Source organism: Carettochelys insculpta, chromosome 10, assembly GCF_033958435.1.
Source record: "Carettochelys insculpta isolate YL-2023 chromosome 10, ASM3395843v1, whole genome shotgun sequence".
Classification (NCBI taxonomy): Eukaryota; Metazoa; Chordata; order Testudines; family Carettochelyidae; genus Carettochelys; species Carettochelys insculpta.
In genome coordinates this window covers 29090171-29114895 of record NC_134146.1, presented here as the reverse complement: position 1 = coordinate 29114895, position 24725 = coordinate 29090171, and the positions used below count along the sequence as shown (strand labels likewise).

The following is a 24725-nucleotide window of genomic DNA, read 5'->3' as shown; positions in this document are numbered from 1 at the left end:
TTTTTTTCCTGCTTTATGAGACCATTTCTCTTATCATATCCTAATAGTACTTGAAACAAAATATGAGTTGTTGCCCCCACATCTCAAGCCAAAAAAAGTTTTGACATTCAGATAGTTTATGATCCTGTTTTCTGGTTTGTGTCCTGCAGCAATTCCCTAATTCCCAATGACATGTGTTCCTATTGGCTCCTGGAGGTAAACTGCAAAGAGCAATGTTAGCAGGGAGTCAGATAATTAGATAGAAGAACCTAGGGGGGATGGGGCCGAAACAAAGGCAGAAGGGTTTGATGCAGTCTAGATTTATAGCCAGGCAAAATTGGTTTTGAAAGAACAATAGGTTTGAGTATTTTGGTCCAGGATTTTCATTTAAAGTTGCAATGGTGAAAGAATTTCTGATCTGATTATCAGTTTCTTAAATGTTTATAGTTAAAGTATTTAAAATCAATATGTATCCTTAGGCTTGGTGGGATTTATTTTTATTGGTAAACGTCAGTAAATGTCAATTTCACTGTATGCACACAAACTGACAAAAATGCATAGATAATCATAAAAATTTGTAGACAGCCAAAGTAAGAAAAGTGCTTCTTGTGAACTTATTAGAGTTGCACTTAAGGATATTTACTTTGTATACCTTGACATGTGATATTGAAAATTTGTATTTTAACAGCTTTACCTTTTTGAATCTCAGCATCTATTGTCAGTGAATTATAGGATCCTTTCCACAATAATTTCTTGTAACACTGAGACTAAATTCAAACTCAAACAATTCAAACAAAAAAGATCAAATCCATAGTTTTGCACAACTGTGAAAATTTAAATAGAGGAAAATGCTTAAAAATAACCGTTGATATTATCCATGGAAATTATTTTAAAAAATTGTATTCTGCCAACGTCATCTATAATATAAGACTGTTTTTTTATTTAGAATATTAGTCTGTTAGATGAGATACTTTCAAGTTCTATGATACATAAGTATGCTGAAGCTATAAAGAAACCACGCCATTTAACTTAGTTCAAGTGAGGAATTCTATGAGTACAATTGCACTCTTTCTTCATTCCTTATAGGGAGAGATGTATCTCACTGTAAGTACCTCATATCTTGTTCATAAGAATAACTTTGGAACAAATTATTGTGCCTGGAGACAGAAATTCTGTAAGCAATGACAGCATTAATTCAGTGCTGCATAGGAATTATTTGATATCCAAGAGAGAAGATAAGTCAGAAAGAGGTTTGTATCTCTTCCAAAGTCTGTTTCAGGAAGTGCATTAAATTGTATTCACTTTTTCAGGTCAAAGAGGAAGTATATGAAATAGAATTCCTCTTGTTCATTTAGACTCTCATGTGCAGAAGTTTATTTTTGTCATGTTGAACGATAAGAGTGAGAGATTCAAGAGGCTATAACTTTCCAGAGACTCTGCATTTCTCAATATTGGCCTCTCAATTTGTTAGCAATATTTAGGGTGAGATCCTGGGCCAATTGAAGCCACCGGGAGTTTTCGCATTCAGATACGAGGACCTAAATGTATAAAAAACAAAACAGCAGAAATGTAGCACTTTAAAAACTAACAAAATGATTTATTCAGTGATGAGCTTTCATGGGACAGACCCACTTCATCAGATCTGAAGAAGTGGGTCTGTCCCATGAAAGCTCATCGCTGAATAAATCATTTTATTAGTCTTTAAAGTGCTACACATCTGCTATTTTGTTTTGTTGCACTACAGACTAACATGGCTACCTCTCTATTACTAAATGCATATAGTTCATCTCACAGATAGAGATAAAGGACTGACAGGCTAGAGCTGGATTCTGTTTGCAGTTCTGTTTGAAGAAACTGAGCCATTGATATTAATGAGAGTTTTGCTATTAATGTCAGAGAGATGAGGATTTCACCTGGAGTGTATTATTAGCATTAATGTATAGCATTTTTGATCCAATCCTGTAAGGTGCTGTACACTCACAACTCTGGGAGCTGAGAAATCTCAGCATTTGTCAGGATCACATTTTTTTAAAAAGCACTTTACAAACATCTAATTAAGACTTTCACCACCCCCTCCATAAAACCATTTCACTAATTGTATCTTTATCATCTTTTGTGATATGGTGCACAGCTGTGTTTTTTAATTACAGTAAACCCTTGAGTTATGTGGGGGTTCCTGCAACCCCCCACATAAGTCAAATTTTTGGGCAAGTTGAGGGGAGATGGGAACTAGGCTACAGTCTGGTTGCTGGCTCCCTGAGGCTTGCAGGAGCCAGGAAACTGACCAGGACAGGAGCCTTGGTCAGTTTCCTGGCTCCAGCCAGTGGAGGGGAGCCAGCAACTAGGGGCAGCCTAGCTCCCAGTTCCCCTCCACTCCTTGGAGTCAGTAAACTGCTCAGGGCTGCTGCCCTGATCAGTTTCCCAGCTCTGCAAGCAGAGGGGAGCTGTGAACCAGCTCCCCGCCATTCTGGGGATGGGAAACCACTCCTGGCAGGGGCGGCAACCAAGAATCAGGCTGCTGCCCCCACAGGAGCAGTTTCCCTGCTCCTGTCAGGGATGGCAGCCTGACTGTCGGCTGCCACCCCTGACGGGAGTGGCTGCCATTCCTGACAGAAAAACAAAACCACTCCTGTCAGGGGTGGCAGTCATGTTAACCCGAGACACACACAGCTTGGTTGCACGTATCTCAAGTGTTTACTGTATTAAGTTCAGTTAAGTTACTAGAAGGTATGGCACATAATTCCAGAAAGCAAAAGAAATGAAAAGACTGTCCAAAACAATCATGAGTAATTCTTAAATTACCAGGACAAATGTAAGACTGGATCAATTGTATCAGATGTACTATTCAGGCTTCATTCAAGAGAAGCCTGTTATATTATATAAAGCACAACATTTGCCTCCTTTACTTGCGCTTTGAACACTTGTCCTTGTCTCATGATCCATATTTTGCAAAGTGTCGGTAACAGTTAAATGTAAATATGATTGGTGTTCAGCTATCTATATCCGAAAAATGTCCACCATCACAGTACCTAAATAAGTTGTGCCCAATCCTGCAAGACTACTAATGGGAGTTGTCCCACCAAAGTCAACAGCAGTACTAAAAGGTGTACAGAAAACTCGTTGATGTGAGAGTTACAGGTTCTATACAAAAGAAGAAAATTCTGTGCAACACTGTTTATACTCTTTTGAAACCTTCCAGCAACAGCTTCTGGAGTAAACCCAATAGAATGAACAGATATTTATAGCTTCTGCATAGCCTGTGAAGGATGCCATTTCTGGATAAAAGGTTATACTGTGTAGCCAAAGAATGTTATAATTTATCAAGCTATACATGATTGATTAAAGGATTTGTGGCACTAACTGAAATCAGAGCATTTCTCAATTTTTAAAAGTGTAAATTAGAGATCAGCTGATGCTTCTGGATCAAGTGGTGTGGAACTCATCGTAACAATACCAGCTCAGCTTGAGATGTTTCCTGCTGAATGAGGTTAATGCTTCTGTCCTTTCACCGTTTAAGGCCTATGTTCCAAGGCTACTTTGGGAGCAAGTGACAATATTTTAAAGGGGAAAAAAATCCCTTTCCATATGAATTGAAGGTGAAGTTATCCACTAATGATTTGCTGGTAAAAGATCCTGACTGACAATAAGCATGAGTGCCCTTTGCACTGATGTGTTGTCAAGAAATAGTGCTGAGATCAAAATGGGTTGACCCTCAAAATTCAGGGGAAAAGTCTCATCTCAGGTCTGTATGTTAGTTCTCAGCTTCAGTTTTCAGCAGTTCTGTTACAGGTTGAACCTTTCTAGTCCAACACCCTTGGGACCTGACTGGTGCCAAACCAGAGAATTTTGTCAACCCATAGGAGGTCGGTGTTGTTTAGCAGCATTACTAGCACTTCCACTACTTACTGGGCTCTTAGAAGACAGGTAGGAGAAAATTAGAGCTGAATAACAACACAGACCATGGAGAGCAAGGACTGATGGCTATAAACAAACTTTATGGGACCACAGGAAACTTGGCCACAACCATGATAAGTAGAAATCCCAATTAACTAAAATCATGCAGGACCAGAGAGGGCCAGACTAGTGAGTTTCACCTCTCTGTGTGACTCTGTTACTCACTAATCTTTTACCCTCTAAGATGCTACAGGACAGCTCGTTGTTTTTAAAATTACAGACTGACATGGCTACCCCTCTGAGACTTTCTGTCCATGATAGAGTGTGTTAAATACCTTAGTTGCGTATTACCATGTAGATGTGCGGGGAGAATCTTTTTGTTATTAAAAAGAAGTGTAAGCTCTGATTACCTCAGCAAATCTTACATTGCTAAGTGGGATGAATAAACATCACCTTGTCCCAAACAACGTAAATTTCACCAGCATAAGTGACAGTGTGTACAGTTATGTCGGTGGGTGAGCTCTCTCCAGTATAGTTATTGCCACTTGCTAGGAAGGGAGAGTTAGGTGGAAGAATGCGTGAGAGATCTTACAGTGGTGTTGCTGCATCAGTACAGCTATGCCACTGTAAGCTCTGGAGACATAGCCTCAGAACAGGGGTGTGGAAATTGAGGGGGTGGTACCTTCAGGGGAGGCATGAAATTTCATACAGGGGGCACAGCACAATTGGCTGCTGGGTGATAGGCTCATCTATCTCATTCAAAATGTTGAAATATGTTACTGTTTTATGTATGTGTAAGCACATTCATAAACAGACTGATAAAGTTTTTAGACTCTGCCTGCTTATTTTCTTACATATGCCGAAATTTTTTGTTTTCATATGAACATAAAGAAAACTTCTGTTAGTTTGGATGACATTAGATGGGGGTGCGGGGGGCTGATAAATTCATGGATGAAACGTGGGGCCCGACATAAAATGTTTGCTCACCCCTGCCTTAGAACTTGTCTTTACTATAAGGTAGATCCACAGGCAGTGACTGATCCAGCATCTAGCATAGAGGTGATAAATTGGCTGTCCAGTGCTCTCCTATCAACTCTGGTACTCTACCAGAACAATTGCTGTCCACTTACCATGGTGAGGACACAATGGTAAGCAGACCTAAGTACATTTCACGTAGCTGAATTCACGTAACTTAGGTTGATGGTGGTGGTAGTGATGACAAAGCCTCAGACACACAAGATTGGTGAGCTAGTGTTTTTTTATTGAAACAACTTCTGTTGATGAGAGACACAAGCTTCTGAACTACACAGAGCTCTTTTCAGGTCTGGAAAAAGTACTCCTAATAGCATCACAACTAAAAGCAAGGTGGAACAGATGGTTTACATAAGGAGTTAGCACATATTCTAAGGGATCACTAAAAGTAAAGTGTCTGGCTAACACCTTGAATGGTGTAGCATAAGTAGTTAGCACATATTCTAAGGGAACATTCAAGGTGTTATCCAGGGATAAGGGACCTTTAGTGGTCCCTTAGAATATGTGCTAACTACTTATGCTACACAGTCTGTTCCTCCTTCCATTTAGCTGTGACACTCTATCTTTCCCAGACCTGAAGAGCTCTGTGTAGTACAAAAGCTTGTCTCTCTCAACAACAGAAGTTGATTCAGTAAAAGTACCTCAGCCATCTTGTCCATTTAATATCCTGGAACCGCTGCAGCTACAACACCACTGCATACATAAAAGCTTTTCCTTTAATGAACATTGAGTAGGATTTAATGATTGTATCACCTACTGACCTGATCATGCTACAATAACTGTAGCTCATCTTACAGTTAGGGAGGTTATGCTTAAGAAGAAAGACTTAGAGTCATGTTACAGTCCTCCTGTGTGAGGTTGGCCAGGGCAGTCTGTCAGTGCCTCAGTTTCTTCCTCTGTAAAACAGGGGTGATGACACCTGCTTTGTAGATTTATGCTGAGGCTCAGTTCATTAGAGCTTGTGATGCTTGGAATGGAAGTGCTTCATAAATGCAGAGCAGTATTGTGTCTTCCTTTGTGTATTTTACAGAGTGAGCATAATGTTGGCACTCAGAAAAAAATATGTGGCTGGCATTTCAGAGTATATAAAACTATTTCATTTGTAGTTAGTGATGGGAGCTAATTTAAAATAGCTTTCCCTCCCCCCTTTTAAAATTAGATCTAGTTTTCTGGGCAATCTCTGAGTCAATGAAAATTAATTACCTCTTGCATGTCAATAGATAGTCACAAGTACTACAGATGACACCATCTGTCTGGAATGTAGGATACAAGCACATAAAGCATCTCTGATTGCTGTATGATTTTCCATTGAAGTCTTGGGTAACATACTGAGTTTAGAATGCTTCCACATATTTTTTTCTGGGGAAACCATTAACTCTTAGTTGGTAGACTGTCACTAATTGCTTGGAGATGGCTGATAATTTTGTTTGTGTTTTAATAGGGTAGCATAGCTGTCTGTCTCACAATGGTCTTGTTGGTCTTCGGCTGTTGGGCTGAGAAGAATGGATACTGTATAAAAAGTCCACAAGTGTGTAGGGGCAAAATTGGGAAAGGTCAGTGCACAAAATGAGATTAAACTAACTAGGAATGTAAAGGGTAACATGAAAACATTTTACAATGCAAATCAGAAGTAAATTGAAGATCAAGACAGATTAAGCCTATAACTCGGTGAAACGGGAAATACAATAACAGAAAATACAACAATAGCCAAAGTGTTAAATGGTTTTTTTGTTTCAGTTTTTAACCAAAGAAGTTATCAGGGACTGATTGTCAGTGTAAATAGGGTAGAATGTGGGGCTAAAAGAGGGCGATTATTACTTAGGTTATGCCAACGTTGCAGACCTTACAATGGCACAGAGGTGTTTTTTTCAGGCCCCAGACAAAAGTGCTAATCTAGAGATAGCCCTTGTCAAGTTAGATGTCTTCAAGTCCAGAGAACCTGACAAAACACATCCTAGAATACTTAAGGAACTAGCAGAAGAGATCTCTGAACCATTAGCAATTACATTTGAGAATTCATGCAGTACAGGAAAAGGGCAAATATAGTACCTATCTGTAAAAAAGGAAGTAAACGCAACCTAAGGGAATTAGACTAGTCAGTCCAAATGTGGTGCTCAGAAAGATAATGGAGCAAATGGTCAAATAATCAGTTTGTAAGCACTTAGAAGATAATAAGGTGATAAGTGACAGAGAGAGAGCCCTGTTAGTCATGTAGCACTTTAAAGACTAACAAAATAATTTATTAGGTGATGAGCTTTGGTGGGACAGACCCACTTCTGGGTTTGTTTTTATTTATGTCAAAGCAATGTAATATCCTTCTTTGACACAGTAACAAACTTTGTGGATGGGGACACGGTAGATGACCTCCTGAGGTTCCTTCCAGCCCTAGGAGTCTATGTGATATATCTTAAAGTAAAGTTTTTGAAACTGACTCATAGGACTCCAAGGCAAACTAGGGAAATATAAGCTAGACAAAACTACAATTAGGTCTGTGCACAACTGCTTGGAATACTACTCAGAAAGAGCTTAGGGTTCACAGACAAGCTGAAAGAGCATACTGAGTGTGGTCCCATAGAAATCTCCTGGCTCTTGTTCTACAGATTGAACATCTCTAGTCTGGAACATCTCTAGTCTGCCACTTTTTGGTCATGCAATATCTATGTTCTGGCATGATCTTAGTTAGCTAAATGTCTGCTCATTGTGGGTGGGGCCAAGTTTTCTGTGCCCTCTCTTACCCCTGTTTGCACCCTTTAGTGCTCTCTGGCTAGGACTAGAAATGGGGGTGGCTGTGGAGACCTGGGCCAGGACCAAGAGCAGAGGCCAAGGCCTGGGACCCCAGGCAGCAGCAGAGGGGTTAGTGGCTAGAACCCTGGGGTGGCATCAGAGCTCCTGGACCGTGGCTGACCTCCTTGGGTCAAGCAAATTCTCAAGTTTGGCAATGATCGATGACATCCCGAAGGTGCCAGACTAGAGAGATTCAACCTGTATTCAGTATCTTTATACATGATTTAGATATAGGCATAAAGAGTACTCTTATAATGTTTGTGGACAATACAAAGCTGGGAAGAGTTGCTATGACTTTTTAGAGGACAAGATCAGAATTCAAAATGATCTGGACAAACTGGAAAAAATAGTCTGAAATAAATAGGATTAAATCCAGTAAGGACAAACTGCAAAGCTCTACACTTACGCAGTAATAACCAGTTCCACAAATACAAAGTGGAAAGAGTATTGCAGAAAAGGATATGAGGGTAACAGTGGACCACAAAAAATATGAATCACTGTTGCGAAAAGACATTAACACCATTCTAGGATGTATTAGCAGTAGTGTTGTAAGCAAGAGATGAGAAATTATTTCTACACACAACTCAGCTTTGATAAGGCCACAGCTGGAGTATTGTGTCCAGTTTTGGGCAACTCAGTTGGGGAAAGATGTGGACAAATGGGAGAAAGTCCAGTGGGAAGAAATGAAAAAGATTAACATTTTAGAAAACATGATTTATGAGGAAAGATTGAAACAAAAATGGGTTTTGGTTAATTTGGAGAAGTGAAGACTGAGAGGAGAACATGATAATCTTTGGCTATGTCTACACTGGATCCTTCCTTTCAAAAGGGGCATGCAAAATAGCAGATCAGAAATGCAAATGTGTGCTGATTTGCATATCCAGCATCTCATTTGCATAATGGTAGCCACTCACTTTTTCAGAAGTCCTGTTTTCAAAAGCCAAAACAGCTCTGTAGATGGGGTTCCTTCAAGAGGAAGCCCCAGTTTCGAAAGCATCCTTCTTCCTAATTGTTTTCAGGAAATCAGCACCTCATTTGCGTTTTCGATCATCTGTTTTTGCATGCCACTTTTGAAAAGGAGGGGCCAATTTAGACATAGCCATTACTTATGTAAAAGGTTGTTATAAAGAAGATGGTGGTGAATTGTCCTCTTTATGCCCTAGTGACTTAACAAGAAGCAATGGGTTTAAATTGCAGGAAAAGAGATTTAGGTTGGTCATTATAAAAAGATTCCTAGCTGCAAGGATAGTTCATCATTGGAACAAACTACCTAAGGAGATTGTGGAATCTCTGTCACCAGAGGTTTTCAAGAACAGGTTAGGCAAACTTATCAGGAGTGGTTTAGTTCAGGGCACTAAATAGGCAGACTGTGGGCCAAATGTGGACTACGAGATGCTTTTGAACAGATCCAAAATATTTTTACGTAATTATGATCATAATTATTATTGTGGAATGAAAAATTTTTCTCTGGAATCTGGAACTTGAGTATATCTGGACCAAGAAATTTGGACTTGACAAGAAATACTTGACTATATCTGGTATAGATAATACTTAACCATAGCTCTGTGTAGTGGACTGGATTAGATAGTGCCAGAGAGGTAGCTGTGTTAGTTTGTATCTAAACGAAACAAAACAGCAGTCATGTAGCACTTTAAAGACTAACAAAATAATCTATTAGGTGATGAGCTTTTGTGGGGCAGGCCCACTTCTGTAGATCTGGAGATAATGCTGTACTGGAAGTAGTGCTGAAAGTGAATTGGCATGACGATTTGTATCTTTCAAACTCCCTCATTACAATGCCCCTTCTGAAAGGAGGGGGCTAGTGTGGACATAGCTTGTGTGGCTGCACTCTTTTGAAAGAAGTTCTTTTGGAAGAGATCCTTCGGAAGGGCTTCTTTCTAAAGATCTCTGTAGAGTAGACTTAGCCAAAGTGCTTGTAATCACACACTAGCTATATCTACACTACAGGCATCTTTCAAAAGATCTTCCAGAAGATCTCTTCTGAGAAAACTTCTTTCAAAAGAGTACATCCACACACAAAAAAAACAGACTGAAAGATCGCTCTGCTGCTTCAATAGAGAGCATACACACAGCACCCGCTCTTTCAAAGGAACGGGCCAGAGATCGAAAAATCTGGGACCATGAAGACTGCTGTTTTGAAAAAAGGGTCAGCAGAACATCTACACATGCTTGTTTTCGAAAGAAGAAGCTCTTCCTGATCTGGGAGCGGAAGAGGGCTTACTGGAAGAAGAACTGCATTCTTTCAACTTCGGATCGAAAGAGTGCATTTTGTGTGTAGCCACTCTGCTGGTTATTCAAAAAAGGGCCAGTTTTTCCAAAAGCACTTGCTAGTGTAGATGCAGCCACACAGACCACGACCAGGTATGTCACTGAATTGGAGTAACAGATGTGTTGAATGTAACTGCTAAGGTCCACATGCACCGCTGAGCCTCCCGTGACTAAGCTGCATACGTCATTCATTCTTTGCTTGGACTCAGACTCGTTCTGATCCAAGGTCATTCAGAAAGATTGATCGTTGCATGACAAGCTGTTCTAGTGATGTTGCAAAAACAGAAAAGAAAACAAATAAGATGGAAAAAACTGCACTGACTGATTCAAAACAATGTGTGGTGTGATGAAAAGTGATGACTTCAGAACTGGCACAATATTTAGAAACCAAACTTCAGTCAGTGAAAGACAAACCTGAGGCTTAAAAAACAGACATAAAAAAGGCCTGATTATCCAGACTGGCAATATCAGCATGAATCCTACTCAGGCATTTAATGGTCTTTCCTATGACTCACACCACAGCTTGAGATGCATGCTGTTCCAGAAAATCTTCATTTGCTGTGAGCAAGAGACACAGTTTCAATAGTTACAGGTCTGAAGCAGCTATCAACTTGTAAACATTGTCCCTCTCAGATAACAATTGTTTCACACCATATTAGTGATGTGGTTGAGGATATCAGAGAGCAACTGCTTTCAGAACTCAGGAAACATGACTACTTTAGCAATTGTCTGGTGCTGTACAGCTCCTGGCTCTTTTGCACGTTGTACCTTCAATTATTCTGATGAAGAGGCAGGTCCCCGGTCCCCCCGCCATGCCCTGCCCCTCTGCCCCGTCTATACTAGAATGCAGAACAGGGGACTGTTTCAAAGCATTTCTGGAAATAAGCCAAGCTTTACATGGTTCTCAGGTGATGATAGGTAAGCACAATGTAGCCTTCTTATTGTTCCATAGTGCTATTATTCAATATATTGCTATGCTGTTGTTTTTGGGAAAAGAGTTTTAAAAACTGTGCCAGGTACTTCAAGAAGCTATTAAAGGTGTGCCTGTCATTAACAGCTGTTCAATGGGATCTTGTTGTTCTAGAATCACTCTGGGAGGAGTTTCTTTCACCAGCATTTGTTGTTTCACACTGAAGTGAGGTGGGTTTCATGTAGATAAGTGCTGAGAATGCACTTAGGGCCAGAGTTGCATATATGCTTGAATACTAACAGAATGACAGCAATCTCTTCTTGGTACACCCTCAATGGTCAATGTTGATGGAGTGCATAGCCCATATTAATGACATCCTGGGGAGCTGAAATGAATGGGACTTTTCTCCAGGGAAGGAATAAGAATTTTCTGTTTGTACATAAAATCATAGAATACTAGGGTTGGAAGGGACCTCGACAGGCCATGACGTCCAGCCCCCTGCCCTAATGGCGGGACATGAGAGAACAATTGCTCAGAAAACTTGGATAGTGGTTTTCCCAAGAATGAAGAACCTGGAGTTCAGCAAGAAGTCCTGTGGCACCTTATAGACTAACAGATATTTCAGAGCATAAGCTTCCGTGGGCAAAGCCCGCTTTGTCTGAAGAAGTGGGTCTGTCCCACGAAAGCTCACCTAATGAATTATTTTGTTAGTCTTTAAAGTGCTACTTGACTGCTTTTTTGTTTTGATAGTATATAGGCTAGCACGACTCCCTCTGTGTTACTAATTTTCCTAATGTGGGACTATTTCCTAATTACTCTCCAGCTGCTATTGATTCAGAAGAATTGATGAGGCTCTAGTAACACAATTTGGCAGACCTCTCCTGATTTTGTTTTATTTGCAGTACTAGTCATGATTGTTAGAATTAAATATTAGTACACAAGGCTAAACATTCTGTAATGGAGCTTATTGCAAAATAAGAGGAAATACAGCTGTCAGCAACAGAATTTTTATCGCTCTGATATGATTTAGAGCAACGGATTAACACTCACATTTTTACCGATTAACACTCACATTTTTTTTACAGGTGTAAACTTTTAAACTGCATGTTCACTGAGCAAAGTTTATTAACCTTAAGAAACAATAACAATCTGTTTTGCTGATATTTCCTTTTACAGTAAATGCTTTTATATCTGGCCTTCTGTCATATGGCACTCTGAAATAACTGGCATTTTATCCATAAGTAAATTGTAGTTACGTTTTCCATAAGTACAGTATAGTCAAAGTAAATACAAATAAATACAGCAAATACAGTATAAGTTTACAGTGTACAATATTCCTGTTGTTGGCAAATGAAGTAGTCTGTATACATTTTGTTTGTTTCTAATCTTGTTTTTATTATATTGTTTTGTTATGCACTGCTAGGTATACCTCTCTATTATCCAGAATATTTGAATATCCAGCAATCCCCTGGTCCTGGGGCTGCCAGATATGAAAGAGGTTACTGTATTAAAGTGCATTCTGAAGCCTTGAAATATATTTTTGATTTCTCCCCATCCAGTGTTCCAGACTCCCCTTTTCTCACCAGCTAGGGTGCCTTGTGCTTCCTCCTCACCCTCTGTGTGTCTCCACCTTTTGTCTCTTGTCTTTTCTGTAGACTGTAATCTTACTGAATCTTAAGTTTTGTCTGTATCACTTCTGAATTGTGGGTAATTTTATGAAACTTTATCATGAAATTGTGGTGTCTTGTAAAGTTTATATGGATGTAGATCCACCATGAATTAGCAGTGCTATGTCAGTAGGTCTTTGCCAGGCCAAAGACAATGGGACATGATCTCAGATTAATGGATTGTCTATGCAGAATAAGTATGAGAGAGGTAGCTGTGTTAGTCTGTATCTTCAAAAACAACAAGAAGTCCTGTGGCACCTTGTAGACTAACAGATGCATCCGATTAAGTGGGTCTTTGCCAACAAAAGCTTATGCTCCAAAATATCTGTTAGTTTATTAGGTGCACAGGACTTCTTGTTGTTTATGCAGAATAAAACACCTTGGGGAGGATAGGTTAGTAATAACTGGAGAAGACACTTTCTCCCCTTGCCTGAATTTAGGGTGGAGGGATGGGGAGTGAGAGCACTGGAAAATTACCAAAAGTCAGAACAAAAGAAGCAGATGACCCAATATGAGTCTATAAAGGGACTGAGGCAGGTACTGAGAGAGCCATTTTGTACCAGATTAAGATGAGGGAAGTTAACAGGGCTGCTGCAGGGAGGAGAGTAGGTGATGGGGAGGTGGATCTTGCATGGTAGAATCCATGTGATCTCCCAAGGGAAGGAGTATGAGCTGAGCAATGCTGGTTCCATTTCTGACTTTGCCAGAGATTTCCAATCATACTCTGGATAGTCACTTATCTTCTCTGTGCCTTCGTTTTCCCCTTCGATAAAACGAGACCAATAATACCAAGTACAGAGGCATATTATAAATTTCTCAACCATTTTGAGGTTCTCCAATAGAAGGTTGTGGGGAAGAAGTGAAAAGTGTTGTCACTACCTCTGCCTTTGTGTATTTTGGGGACAGTTGAGAGAAACACATGAAACACATCAGCAGGGCTGTGCAGAGTGACAATAAACAGAGAATATGGCCTCACTGCTGTACCACAATTGGCAAGTAAAAAACCTAGTGTTTTTTATTGTGAGCAATATACACCTGCTACCCAAGTTACAGCTTTCAGGTGATTAAAATAATTAATCATGATTAATAATGAGATTCAAATAATTGTGATTAATCATGCAATTTAGTGCACTGTTAAACAATAACAGAATACCATTTATTTAAATATTTTGGAAGTTTTCTGCATTTTCAAGTACGTTGATTTCAATAACAACAGAAAATGCAAAGTGTACAGCACTGTTTTATATTTATTTTTATGAGAAATATTTGCAATATAAAAATAAAATAAATGGTATTTTTCAGTTCCCCCTTTGCAAGTACTTAGTGTGATCTCTTTATCATGAAGGTTGTATCTACAAATGTAGAAGTAAAACAAACCTTCATTCAAAACTAAAACAATGTCAATTTTTATAGCATACAACTCCACTCAGTTCTACTTCTTGTTTCACCAGTCGCTCAGACAAACAAATTTGTTGACATTTGCAGAAGATAATTCTTGTTTACAATGTCACCTGGAAGTGAAAACAGGTGTTCGCATTAGGGATGTTAAATGGTTAATGACTAAGCATACTGGTAGGTAAGAGGCTTTCTGTTACGCTTACTGGTTAACTGATTAACTGACTCTTGCCGGTGAATGGGAGCAGGCCTGTCCAGAGTGTCCAGTATGACCAACGGCAGGACCCACTGGCTGCAGCCACAGTGTGACCAGGTGGCAGGACCTGAGTTAAAATGTTTAACTGATTAACTAACCATCTCTAGCTCACGTGGCGAGATAGTTATGTGCTGGATGCTCTAAAGAGTCACATGTCCCTTCATGCATGAATCATCATGAGGACATGCATCCAAGGTGATGTGGGATTTTGCTCCATAATGATCTAAAGCACTGCAAATTGACACATTTTCATTTTCACCATCTGAGTCAGATGCCACCAGCAGAAGATTGCTTTTCTTTTTTGGTGGTTTGGTCCAAATCACAGTGTTGCTTTTTAAAGACTTCTGAAAACATGCTCCACACCTTGTCCCTCTCAGATTTTGGAAGGCACTTCAGAGTCTTAAGTCTTGTGTCAGATGCTGTTATCTTTAGAAATCTCACAACCTCTTTGTGTTTTATTAGATCGTCAATGAAAATGTTTTGAAAAGAAACAAAATATGCTTGGTCATCATCCAAGACTGCTATAACATGAACTACATGCGGGATGTGTGTAAATCAGAGGAGGAGACATACAGTTCTCCCTCAAGGAGTTCAGTCACAAATTTAATTTATGCTTTCTTTAATGAGCATTGTCAGCATGGAAGCATGTCCTCTGGGGTGGGGACTAAAGCATGAAGGGTCATATGACTGTTTAGCATATCTGGCGTGTATTTACCTTTCAATGCTGGCTACAAAGTGCTATGAGAATGCCTGTTCCCACATTCAGGTGACATCATAACAATTAAGCAGGCAACATTATATTCCATAAATGAAAATAAACTTGTTTGTGTTTGCAATTGACTAAAGTGGGAGTAGTACTGAGTGGACTTGTAGGTTACAAATTTTACATTGTTTTGTTTATGAGTGCAGTGTAAGAAATCTACATTTGTAAATTGCATTTTTCATATAAAGAGACTGCTCTACAGTACTTGTTTGAGGTTAATTGAAAAATACTATTTTTGTTTATCATTATACAGTGCAAATATTTGTAATATAATAATGTAAAATGAGTACTGTAGACTTTGTATTCTATGTTGTAACTGAAATCAGTATATACGTTAAAGAAGAAAAAAGCATCCAAAATATTTAATACATTTCCTTTGGTATTCTATTGCTAGGCAGTATGATTAAAGCTGCGATGAATCACAATTAATTTTATTTTTTAGTTAATCATGTGAATTAACTGCAATTAATCAATGGCCCTAACCCAACTATCTGAATTTCAGTACAGGCACCCAGCTCTATTTCCAAACAGATGATCCAAAGGTGTGTGTTGTGTTTTCTCAATCCACTTATCTCTGGTGCTTATAACAGTGGTTCTTTGGAAATTCCTAAAGCTAGTATGTTCTTATTTATAGTCATGCCTCTTCTGTACCATGACATTGAGTCTATTGCTTGGCTTTGTTTTTCTCAGTTGCTGTCTGACCTCTAGTACAATATATTTTCAATTCTCTCCCCTCCCCACATCTCATTTTCTGAAAGTTCTCTGTGTGGTTTCCAATATTTTTTCTGAGCTATGCCCCCCTAAGGCTTTTGTCAGTCAGAAGGATTCACAGTCCTGCCCATAAACCCCAGAGGCTTGGTGCCCTGTTTAGATTATTGCCTCAGGGCTTCATGGCATTCTTACTGGATTACTTTTTGTTCTGGAATACAACATAAATCAGCCAGGCAGGGGAGGTTATTGGACTCCAGTGTGGCGTCTCTTGGAAGGCCTCAGTGTTGATTTATTTATTTTACCATCTGTGGTTACCTTTTCTCTAAAGAAAAAAGAAAAGGGCAGGGAATTGCATTTGATGTTTGCAAAAGATGTTAACAGATAGTGGGGCTGCAATAGTAAAAGAGAATAGAAAGATTGGTCTTTGGTGAGGGGGAGGGTAACAAGTAAACTCCCATCTGCTCTCATCAATAGGAATCCCTCTTGAACTGGTGTCTGTTGAAGTGTTTCAGGAATAAGAAGAAAAGCGGGGAGTTGAGGGAAAATGGGATTAGTAATCTTCCCCATCCAGTGCACTGCTCTTTTTAATGTAGTTAATCTGTCTGAACACTACCAAGAACCAGAGTCTGGGGAACTTGGTTTGAATTCACTATCTTTGAGTGTGAAAGTCTGCACCACTGAACTGCAAATCTTCAGTTTGGAATACTGCTGCTGAGCATTTCTAGCCTTATTTGGGCCTGGAACACAACCAGTCTGATTGTTTAAAGTGGTTCTTTGTGAGCACATGTTGTATTCTCTCCTCTTGTTGATAAACCAGTGCATTGTGGGTCTGTTGAAATAGTCACCTGCTTCCCAAAGGACATTTTTTTGTGTGAGAGAACCTTTAGAGTACTGTGGAACCAGGAAGTTCTTCTGACTTCATGTACTAAGGAGGTTACAAAACTTCTGCACTTGGGAGTCTCTGTTGGTCAAAAACTAGATACAATCTTAATTTGGTATTGAAAAGAGGAGTCATGCTGCAGTTACATATATTAATGCAAAACAGATTTGTTTATACAGATATGTATGTTGGTGCAAAACTGATTTTTTAGACACTCACAACATTAGAAATTCAATAACTTGGTAAAAGCTTCCATATAATAAAAATAAACCCTCAGCCTGAAGAGTTGACTCAATCCACCCTCCATTGGTTGTATTTCTCACTATTTCTGTACATATGTTTTTTAACAAATCAGGTTCAAAGACATATGTTACAAACGTGGTCCATCAACTGGACTGCATGAAGCTAATTATATAATTATATTAGATTGGATTTCTTCCATGTTTAACATTAGATTTTTATTAAGAGCATGAATATCTAAGTTGGTGTAAGTCTGGTTGTGCTTCATTCTGACCTTTCAATTAGAAAAAAGGTCTCGATTGGTGCAGGAGATCCAAACTATTTAAATTACCTTCGCACATGGGTGTCCAATAATCACATTAAGGTACTCAGATTAAAGAGAAGTTCATACCGTTCAATATTACAAATCTGATATTAAAAAAGTTACTCATGCAGTTGTGTATCTTATTTCTGTGCATAGTTATTGGGATTATACATATGAATTAAATAATTTCATAAACAAATATATATGCACACCCAATCTGAGTAATTGCATATGCTCAACTTTTTTAAAAAATCGGGCCTTTAAACTTGACATCATGTTTTTTCTCAAGTGTTTGTGTGTGTATATTTGAGAAAAAGAAAATGGTCTGAAGTCAGCAGAAACTAGTTCATCTAGTTGTAAACCCCTATTATTTTAATTGCTTGCTCTCCCTTGATATGAATTATTTACAGTAAAAAATCTCCAACAAAAAGTCCACATAAATTCCATATTTCCCATTTTTTGGGATAAATGTGGATCCATTCTAATTCTTTTGACTATTATTTTATTATATGAACTAAAATGAAGAAGAAGCAAATCCCATACCTAAGTCTGTAGTTGAATAGTATTGAATTCTGATGCCATTTTCTAGGATTATGGCTTATTAGGTGTAGTAGTTCCATTTGTCTTTTTTTGTTTTTGTTTAATTCACTGTTATTTTTACTAGTTTGTAATGTGTTTAAAAATCATGACAGAAATGCATTCCCATTTGAAACTAGTCCACATTTTACTGACAGCAGTAAATAAAGTACATTCAAATGCAGTGTACTGAATTCAATGCTTATATTTTTTATTGCAAGATGCCTAACACATTTAAGAATTAGATAATGATTTGCCTTATGCATAAGAAGATGTGTAGGGAAGAGAAGTGGGAAGTAGAAATCTTCATTGCTAGTTGTATTCACAGAGTCATTGCATACAGATAATACTGCGGACATGGATAGTTTCTTGCTTTCTTCACACTGCAGAAGCAGAGCAAAGCCACCACAGGGAGTCAGGAGCTCATGCTGCACCTTTTCAAAGGGTGTATCAAAGGCTGCTCTAACTTATGCTTCCTCTGGGCTCCTGGAGGCAATGTATAGAACCTTTCATAAATACAAAATTAGGATCCACACCTGCATCTGCTTTTTGTCTGGTCTCTACCCGTCGACCTGTCCTGCTTGGGTGGCCCTACCAGGAGTACTAGGCTCCCATCAGCGTAGCTCTAAGGAAATGGTGAAGGAGATGGCGAAAATCCCTGGAAGATGTGCGTGCTAGGTATGGAGTAGACATCGGATCAGACCATGACTTCGTAGTTGCTAAACTCGAAACTTGCAGCAAGAAAATGACAGCGCAGCACAAGAACTAGGTTCGCTGTGGAGAAGTTGAGGATACAAGAAATGAAGAAAACCTTCCAGATTACACTGAGCAATGGATTTGAGGCACTCCAAAGTGAGGAGGGGCCAGAACAAACTGTGGAGGGAGTCTGGGTTTCAGTGAAGGAAGCTGTAGTGGAAACATGCAATATGGTGTTAGAGTGACTTCCCACTAACTGGAAGCAATGGATCAGACATGGAGAATGATCAAAGAATGGAAGGCACTGAAACAAGTCAGTCAAGCAAAAACAAGAGGCCAAAAACGAGCTGCATCATCCAGATACCATGAAATCACTGGGGAAATAAAGAAAAGTCTTTCACAGGAATAAGAGAAATTTCATAAATGAGATTTCAGAAAAAGCAGAGATAGTATCTTAACAAGGGGACTTGAAAACCCTGTACAGTACAACTCAGGTCTTGAGAAGAAGGAAAAGAAACTCAACCAGACTGGTCAAAAACAAAGATGGTCAGCTACTTACCTCAGTGGTTGAGCAAGTAGCTGGATGGAAGGTGCATTCTGAAGAAGTGTTCAAGAGACATGACCACAACTTGAAGCAGAAGACCCCCTAGACATCAACACTGGGTCAATTACAAAAGAAGTCCACAAGGCAATGAGGAACCTAAAGAAAGACAAGTCAGCAGGACCTGATAATATTCCACCTGAAGTACAAAAAGAAGAAGAAGCTGCTCTAGTGGACCAGCACCACAGTTTGCTAAGTCTGATATGGACAACAGAAGAGATTCCAAAGGATTGGATTAAAGGACCACTAGTGAAACTCCCTAAATCTGGAGATCTGTCACTGTGTGAAAAGTGGAGAGGGATCACCATCTTGTCTATTCCAAGCAAAGTGCTAACCAGAATTATCCTGGAATGAATGAAAGATGCCATAGACTGCAAACTACGAGATGAACAGGCAGATTTTAGGAAAGGATGATCCTGCAAAGACCAGATAGTAACACTTTGGATCATAATGGAACAATGCATTGAATGGCAAGCATCACTCTTAACCAACTTCATAGACTTGATGAAAGCCTTCGATAGTGTAGACAGGCAGTCCCTTTGGACCAACATTATGGAGTTCCAAGCAAGCGGATTACCATAATCAAGAAGCCGTAAGAAGAATACTGCTGCCAAGTCATCCATGATGGATAATTGTCTGAAAAATTCCAGGTCACAGCAGGTGTATGCCAAGGCTGCCTTCTTTGTTCGTTATTCTTCCTGATTGTCCTACAAGGATTTTGCAAGAAGAATGTGTAACAAACAAAAGATTGGAGTTCCTCAAAAATGATCATAATTAAAGTTTTTGAACAAGTATTGCCTTGTTCTGAAATATATCCACCAGCTTCTGAAGAGTTAAATTTTATCTTCTCTGGCTGTTCCTATACGTGCAATCTTACAGCTGCACAGGCATAATGCAGCTGCGCTACTGTGTGATCACTCCTGTTGCCATGCAGTGCCCTCAAACGTACTCCTGTCAAAATAATAAAACACCCCAGCAAGCGGTGACAACTATGTCAGTGGCAGAATCTCTCCTGCTGACACAGCACTGTGCATACTGCTACTGTGGAGCTTACGTCACTCAGGCTACGCCTACACTACAGCAGTCTGTCGACAGAAGTTACTGTTGAGAGAGATCTTCTGGCAAAACTTACGTCGACAGGTCATGTGCACACATGCAAGTGGCTCGAAAGAGCAATCCATTCTGTTGACAGAGAGCGGCCAGACTGTCCGGCTGCTGTCTTGACAGAATGGCCAGCTGGAAACTCAGCAAACAGGGCTGCCCAGTGAAGTGGAAGCCCTGTCTGTCGACAGAGGGGCCCCGGAGCATCTACATGGCTTTTTTGTCAACAGAAACTGTGAATAAAGGTGTTACTCCTCATCCCAGAGAGGCAGAATGCTGTCGGTGGAAGTGCCAAGTTTTGTCAACGGACAGTTAACAAAACACATTTTGTGTATAGATGCTCTGCAAGTTTGATGACAAAGCCCTCTAGTGTAGATATAGCCTTAGGGGTAGGTTTTATCAGACCCCTGAGCAGCTTAACTTTTGCCAGCATAAGTGGTAGTGTGGACATGGCCTCTGATCCCTGAACTGTATTGTCTTCTTTTGAAGCAATGGACTGGAAGACTAACTCATAAGCCAAATACTCACGAGTGCTGAAGAGCTGATTTTTTCTTACCTCATTGTTATTTGTTTGCTTCAGCTACCCACAGTTTCCTTGGTTTGTCTGTGGCGGAGTCTCTACTGTCACTTTACTGTGCGGCAACTTTCTGTCTCACAGGTGTGAAAAAAACACCCCTTCCCCCAGAATGCAGCAAGTTACAGCATTGTAAAGCACCAGCGTAAACTGAGGCTTTTCAGCCCAGTGCAGTTAGCTACTCCCCTCTCTCCCAGGTTTCCTGCTTTAGCTACACTGAGGTGTGAGAGCTTGGCTACTGAAGTGCTGCTGCAGCTGCACTTTAAACTTTTAAGTGTAGACAAAGCCTACATTTAACATTTGGTGCAAGTGCTTTTTTGGTTTCACTTCTTTATAAATATTATTGTCCAGATTAAGCAAAATTGGCACCTGGAGTTGTTGGTCTATAAAGTGCTGAGATCTTTTCAAGGCCTGTTATAAGGTAGATTACTGTCTGTTCTGAGAGGTACCACTACTCGTAACCTGCCTTTGAAGAGTCTCTTAATTGGCTCACCCCTGCTGCTGTTGTAAACCCCTGACTTCAACCCTCAGTGGGTATTTTTCCAGCTGCTAGATGGTCATTAGAAAGGGGCCATTGCCTGAAGTTTTTGGAGTCACTTTGACTGACTACTATTTTTTTCAGAGGTCAGCTAAGGAGTGGGTGAACAGGGACAAATGGCTGGAAGATTTATCTCCTTTCCCACCCTAATAAAACTGCTTGGGAGGGACTGGAATCCCCATCTGCACAGCAGACAGAAAATTGAGGTGTGAGTTAGTACTGCCTGGATGGTTAAACTGTGGATGTTGTGTGCTGTCATAGGCTCCTAGGTGCCTAGCTACCTTATAGATGATACCAGATACCATTAGAACATCTGAGTGACAGACCGACAACTGTCATTGTAGCAGCTTGAGTAGAATTGTTGGGCTATTTTGCATGCAGAATGCCAATAAACATTCCTTTATTACAACTGTAATAATTCTATATGTCTTCCTTTTTGTTTAATAGAGAGATAAGTTGTGTGAGATAACATAGACACATTTCAGTTATTTACAAGTATATTGTGTTTCATTTTGCAGGGTAGTTGTCTTTGATGCTGAGCAGGAAGTCTTGTTACAATGAGTTACTGGAGCCTGGATAAGAAAAGTTGTCTGCAATACTGCAGACATTTTTTAGTGGACAATGGTGTATTTCATGGTAAGCTGCATGTTTTCATTTCTTACTAAATTTAGATGCAACTGAAATTGTGTAGTGGCACATAACTAGATAACTTATTGCGGATAAAAAGTAGGTTTAGTAATGCTTTTTAATGTTCTGGAGCTACAATTTTTACTTGGCATTAGCAGAGCATATTTATTTGTTATGGAACTGCTCATTTAGGCATACAGATAAGCCATTTTAATGAGGGGTAGATCAGGAGTGTCCTGCTAGCATATGTGAAAAGTTATACTACTAATGATGGCCAGAAATACTGGAAAAAATCACACAATTGCAATTTGCTCCCTGCTTTGGGCACAGTCATGTTCCCTGTTAAGGATAAAAGGTAATATTCAGTATTTCCATTGACTTTTGTGGTGATGCACTCAGTTACAGTAGAGTTTGATTCAGGCCAAAATCTCCAGGGTCCCTTGAGCACTATTAAACTGCATACTCCCTGGGAAAAGTGCCACCCAAGCAAATTGTCCTCCCTTCCAGCACTCTGTTCATCCCATGATGTACTGAACCCATGTGATGCTGGTGCCACTCAATGTGCATGTATTCCAGGTACTATGTTCCCCTCTGAGACGCTGGAGATAGTGGTCCAATTTTTCCCGGAATGCACCAGGGCAAGAAGTTGACCATAGCAATAGGTGCGAATGCAGACACATAACTGTGGTATAAATACTGTTTGTGTGTGGACACAACCCAGTTGGCCTCATGGGTTTCTGGTAATGATTTAAAAGGCCCAGGGTTCCAGCTGCTGCTGCTGCAGTAGTGATGGTGGTTGCACAGAGCCTGAGAGACTTTTAAATTGCTGGGTCCTGGGGTAACAACCCAATCCCCCTCCCCACCCAATCAGCATCCCTGTTTGTAACTATGTTAGGTGAGTGCCAAGAATTATGTACAAAAGCTCTGTATTGGCAATACAGACATGGCCATAGTCAGGATCATGCACAAGCCTGTTCGTCACCTGAGGGCAGGTCCACATTACAGCAGAAGGTCAAATTAAGGTATGCAACTCCAGCTAGGGTAATTAGGGTAATTAGCTAAAGTTGATGTACCTTAATTCTGTCTTCTGCACCATCTCTACGAAGAAAGCCCACACTTTATTGACTTCCCTTACTTCTAACAGGGCAGGAGTACCACAGTGTACGGGTGCACACTGTAAGTTCAATTTAGTGCATCCCCGCTAGGCATGCTAAATTGGCCTTACCGCAGTCGATCTTCTGGAGTTCAATCTTCCCTGTAGTGAAGATGTACCCTTGGAGTAGTAAAATGTGTTTTTGTGATATGATCAGAGTGAACCATAGTCACAGCTCTATTTCATCTCTGCAGCCCCATTGATATCATGGGGGCTGGACAGATGTAGCTAATGACCAAATATTGCCCTAATAAATGATACACAACATACCTAGTGTGGACTCATATTCTAACACACTGCAGTATATTTGTGATAAGACATAGGGCCTAATTTTCCTCATACTTACATGTGGCAAAACAGAAATTCTGTTGGAATCAGTGACTACTGCAGGGATCAGTGCTCTGAAATTGATCCACTGGCAGTCGATTTAGTGGGTCTAGTGAAGACTTGCCAAATCAACCACAGATCACTTTCCAGTAAGTCCTGTTAATCGGCTCTGGGTGAGACGAGAATGGGAAGTTGACTGGAGAGATTCTCCTGTTGACCCCACACGTTGCAGACCTCACAATAACTTGAGTTAAAGTATGTCCACTCCAGCTATATTATTCACATAGCTGGAGTTGCATACTTTGTTGACTTTCTGCTGCAGTGTAGGTGTAGCCTTAAAAATGTACACAAGGGGGCAGTGTAGGACTTAATATAAAATTGCATTTTTTTAATAAATTCAAACCTGCAAAATATCAAAAACAAGCAGATCTCTTTAAACAAGGAAAGGTGTTTTTGGAAATAAGTATTCAAAAGCATACAGCTGACAAAATTAATCAGGGTTATGTAACTATTAACATAGTCATTTTAAAAATGCTTTTTGGGGGTAAAATAAGCCTTTAAATTTCCAGTTTTGAAACAAGAGACAATGTAACTCTGATTACGCCTTACAAATCTGCAGAAGCTCTTTTGTATAACAAAGAGGAGACTGTTCAAAAGATTATTTTTAAAAGAGATTTTGAGATTTTTCCAGAAATCTATATTTCATTGTTTCCCGTAGAGGCGGGAAACGCTCCTCTTTTCATTGTAATCTCACTTGAGTTAAGAACCCATGTTTTTCTTCTAGGGAAGACAAGGCCTCTGTGACTTGTCTCTGATCAAAGAGGAAGTCTGTGGCAGAGCAGAGTTGAACCCCAGTCTCTGGCTATGTTCTCTCAAATAGAATTGTTGAATCACAGAAAGAGCATTTAAAGTCTGTTGAGAAGTTGGGCTCCTCAGGACACACCTAGATTTCACTTTGCATTCGCACACACAAGGGTACCAGTGGTGCACAGGTGTTTACAGCCCTTTCATTAGAGCTGCCGATTGTGGGGGCGGAGGGGCCAACAAGGCAGTTGCCCCAGTGCTTGGTGATTTAAAAGGGCCAGGGGCTGTGGGTTGCCATCACTGCTACTGCAGCAGCAGCCAGAGCCTTGTGTGATGCTGTCCTGGCAGTGATGAGACCTGGCTGTCTCTAACCCTACTCCTTCCACTCAAGTCCCTGCCCCTATACAGAGCTCCTCCATCCTCCCAGCTCCCCACATTGTTCAGTGCCTGGCCAAGTCTGTCTCCAGCCCTGACTCCCAGTACTATCTTGCAGTGGCCTGAATAGTTCTACTTTTCAGCACTGAATTGCATTGCACAGGTGTCGAGTTTGCCAAAGGCGCCTCTACTAACATCCTTATACATACTATAGAGCTCATTGTGCACTGTTTTATGACACTGCCTGCA

At 40.1% G+C, this 24725-nt stretch overlaps 1 protein-coding gene across 1 annotated transcript in view; it reads left to right on the top strand.

Annotated features, from left to right (window-relative positions):
• Positions 1-24725, top strand: part of PLCH1 (phospholipase C eta 1) — a 161247-nt gene that overhangs the window by 1745 nt on the left and 134777 nt on the right. Inside the window, exon 2 of the mRNA XM_075003959.1 lies at positions 21709-21826. Within this exon, the coding sequence (XP_074860060.1) occupies positions 21748-21826 (79 nt within the window). The 5' untranslated portion in view covers positions 21709-21747. The remainder of the gene's footprint in view (positions 1-21708; positions 21827-24725) is intronic.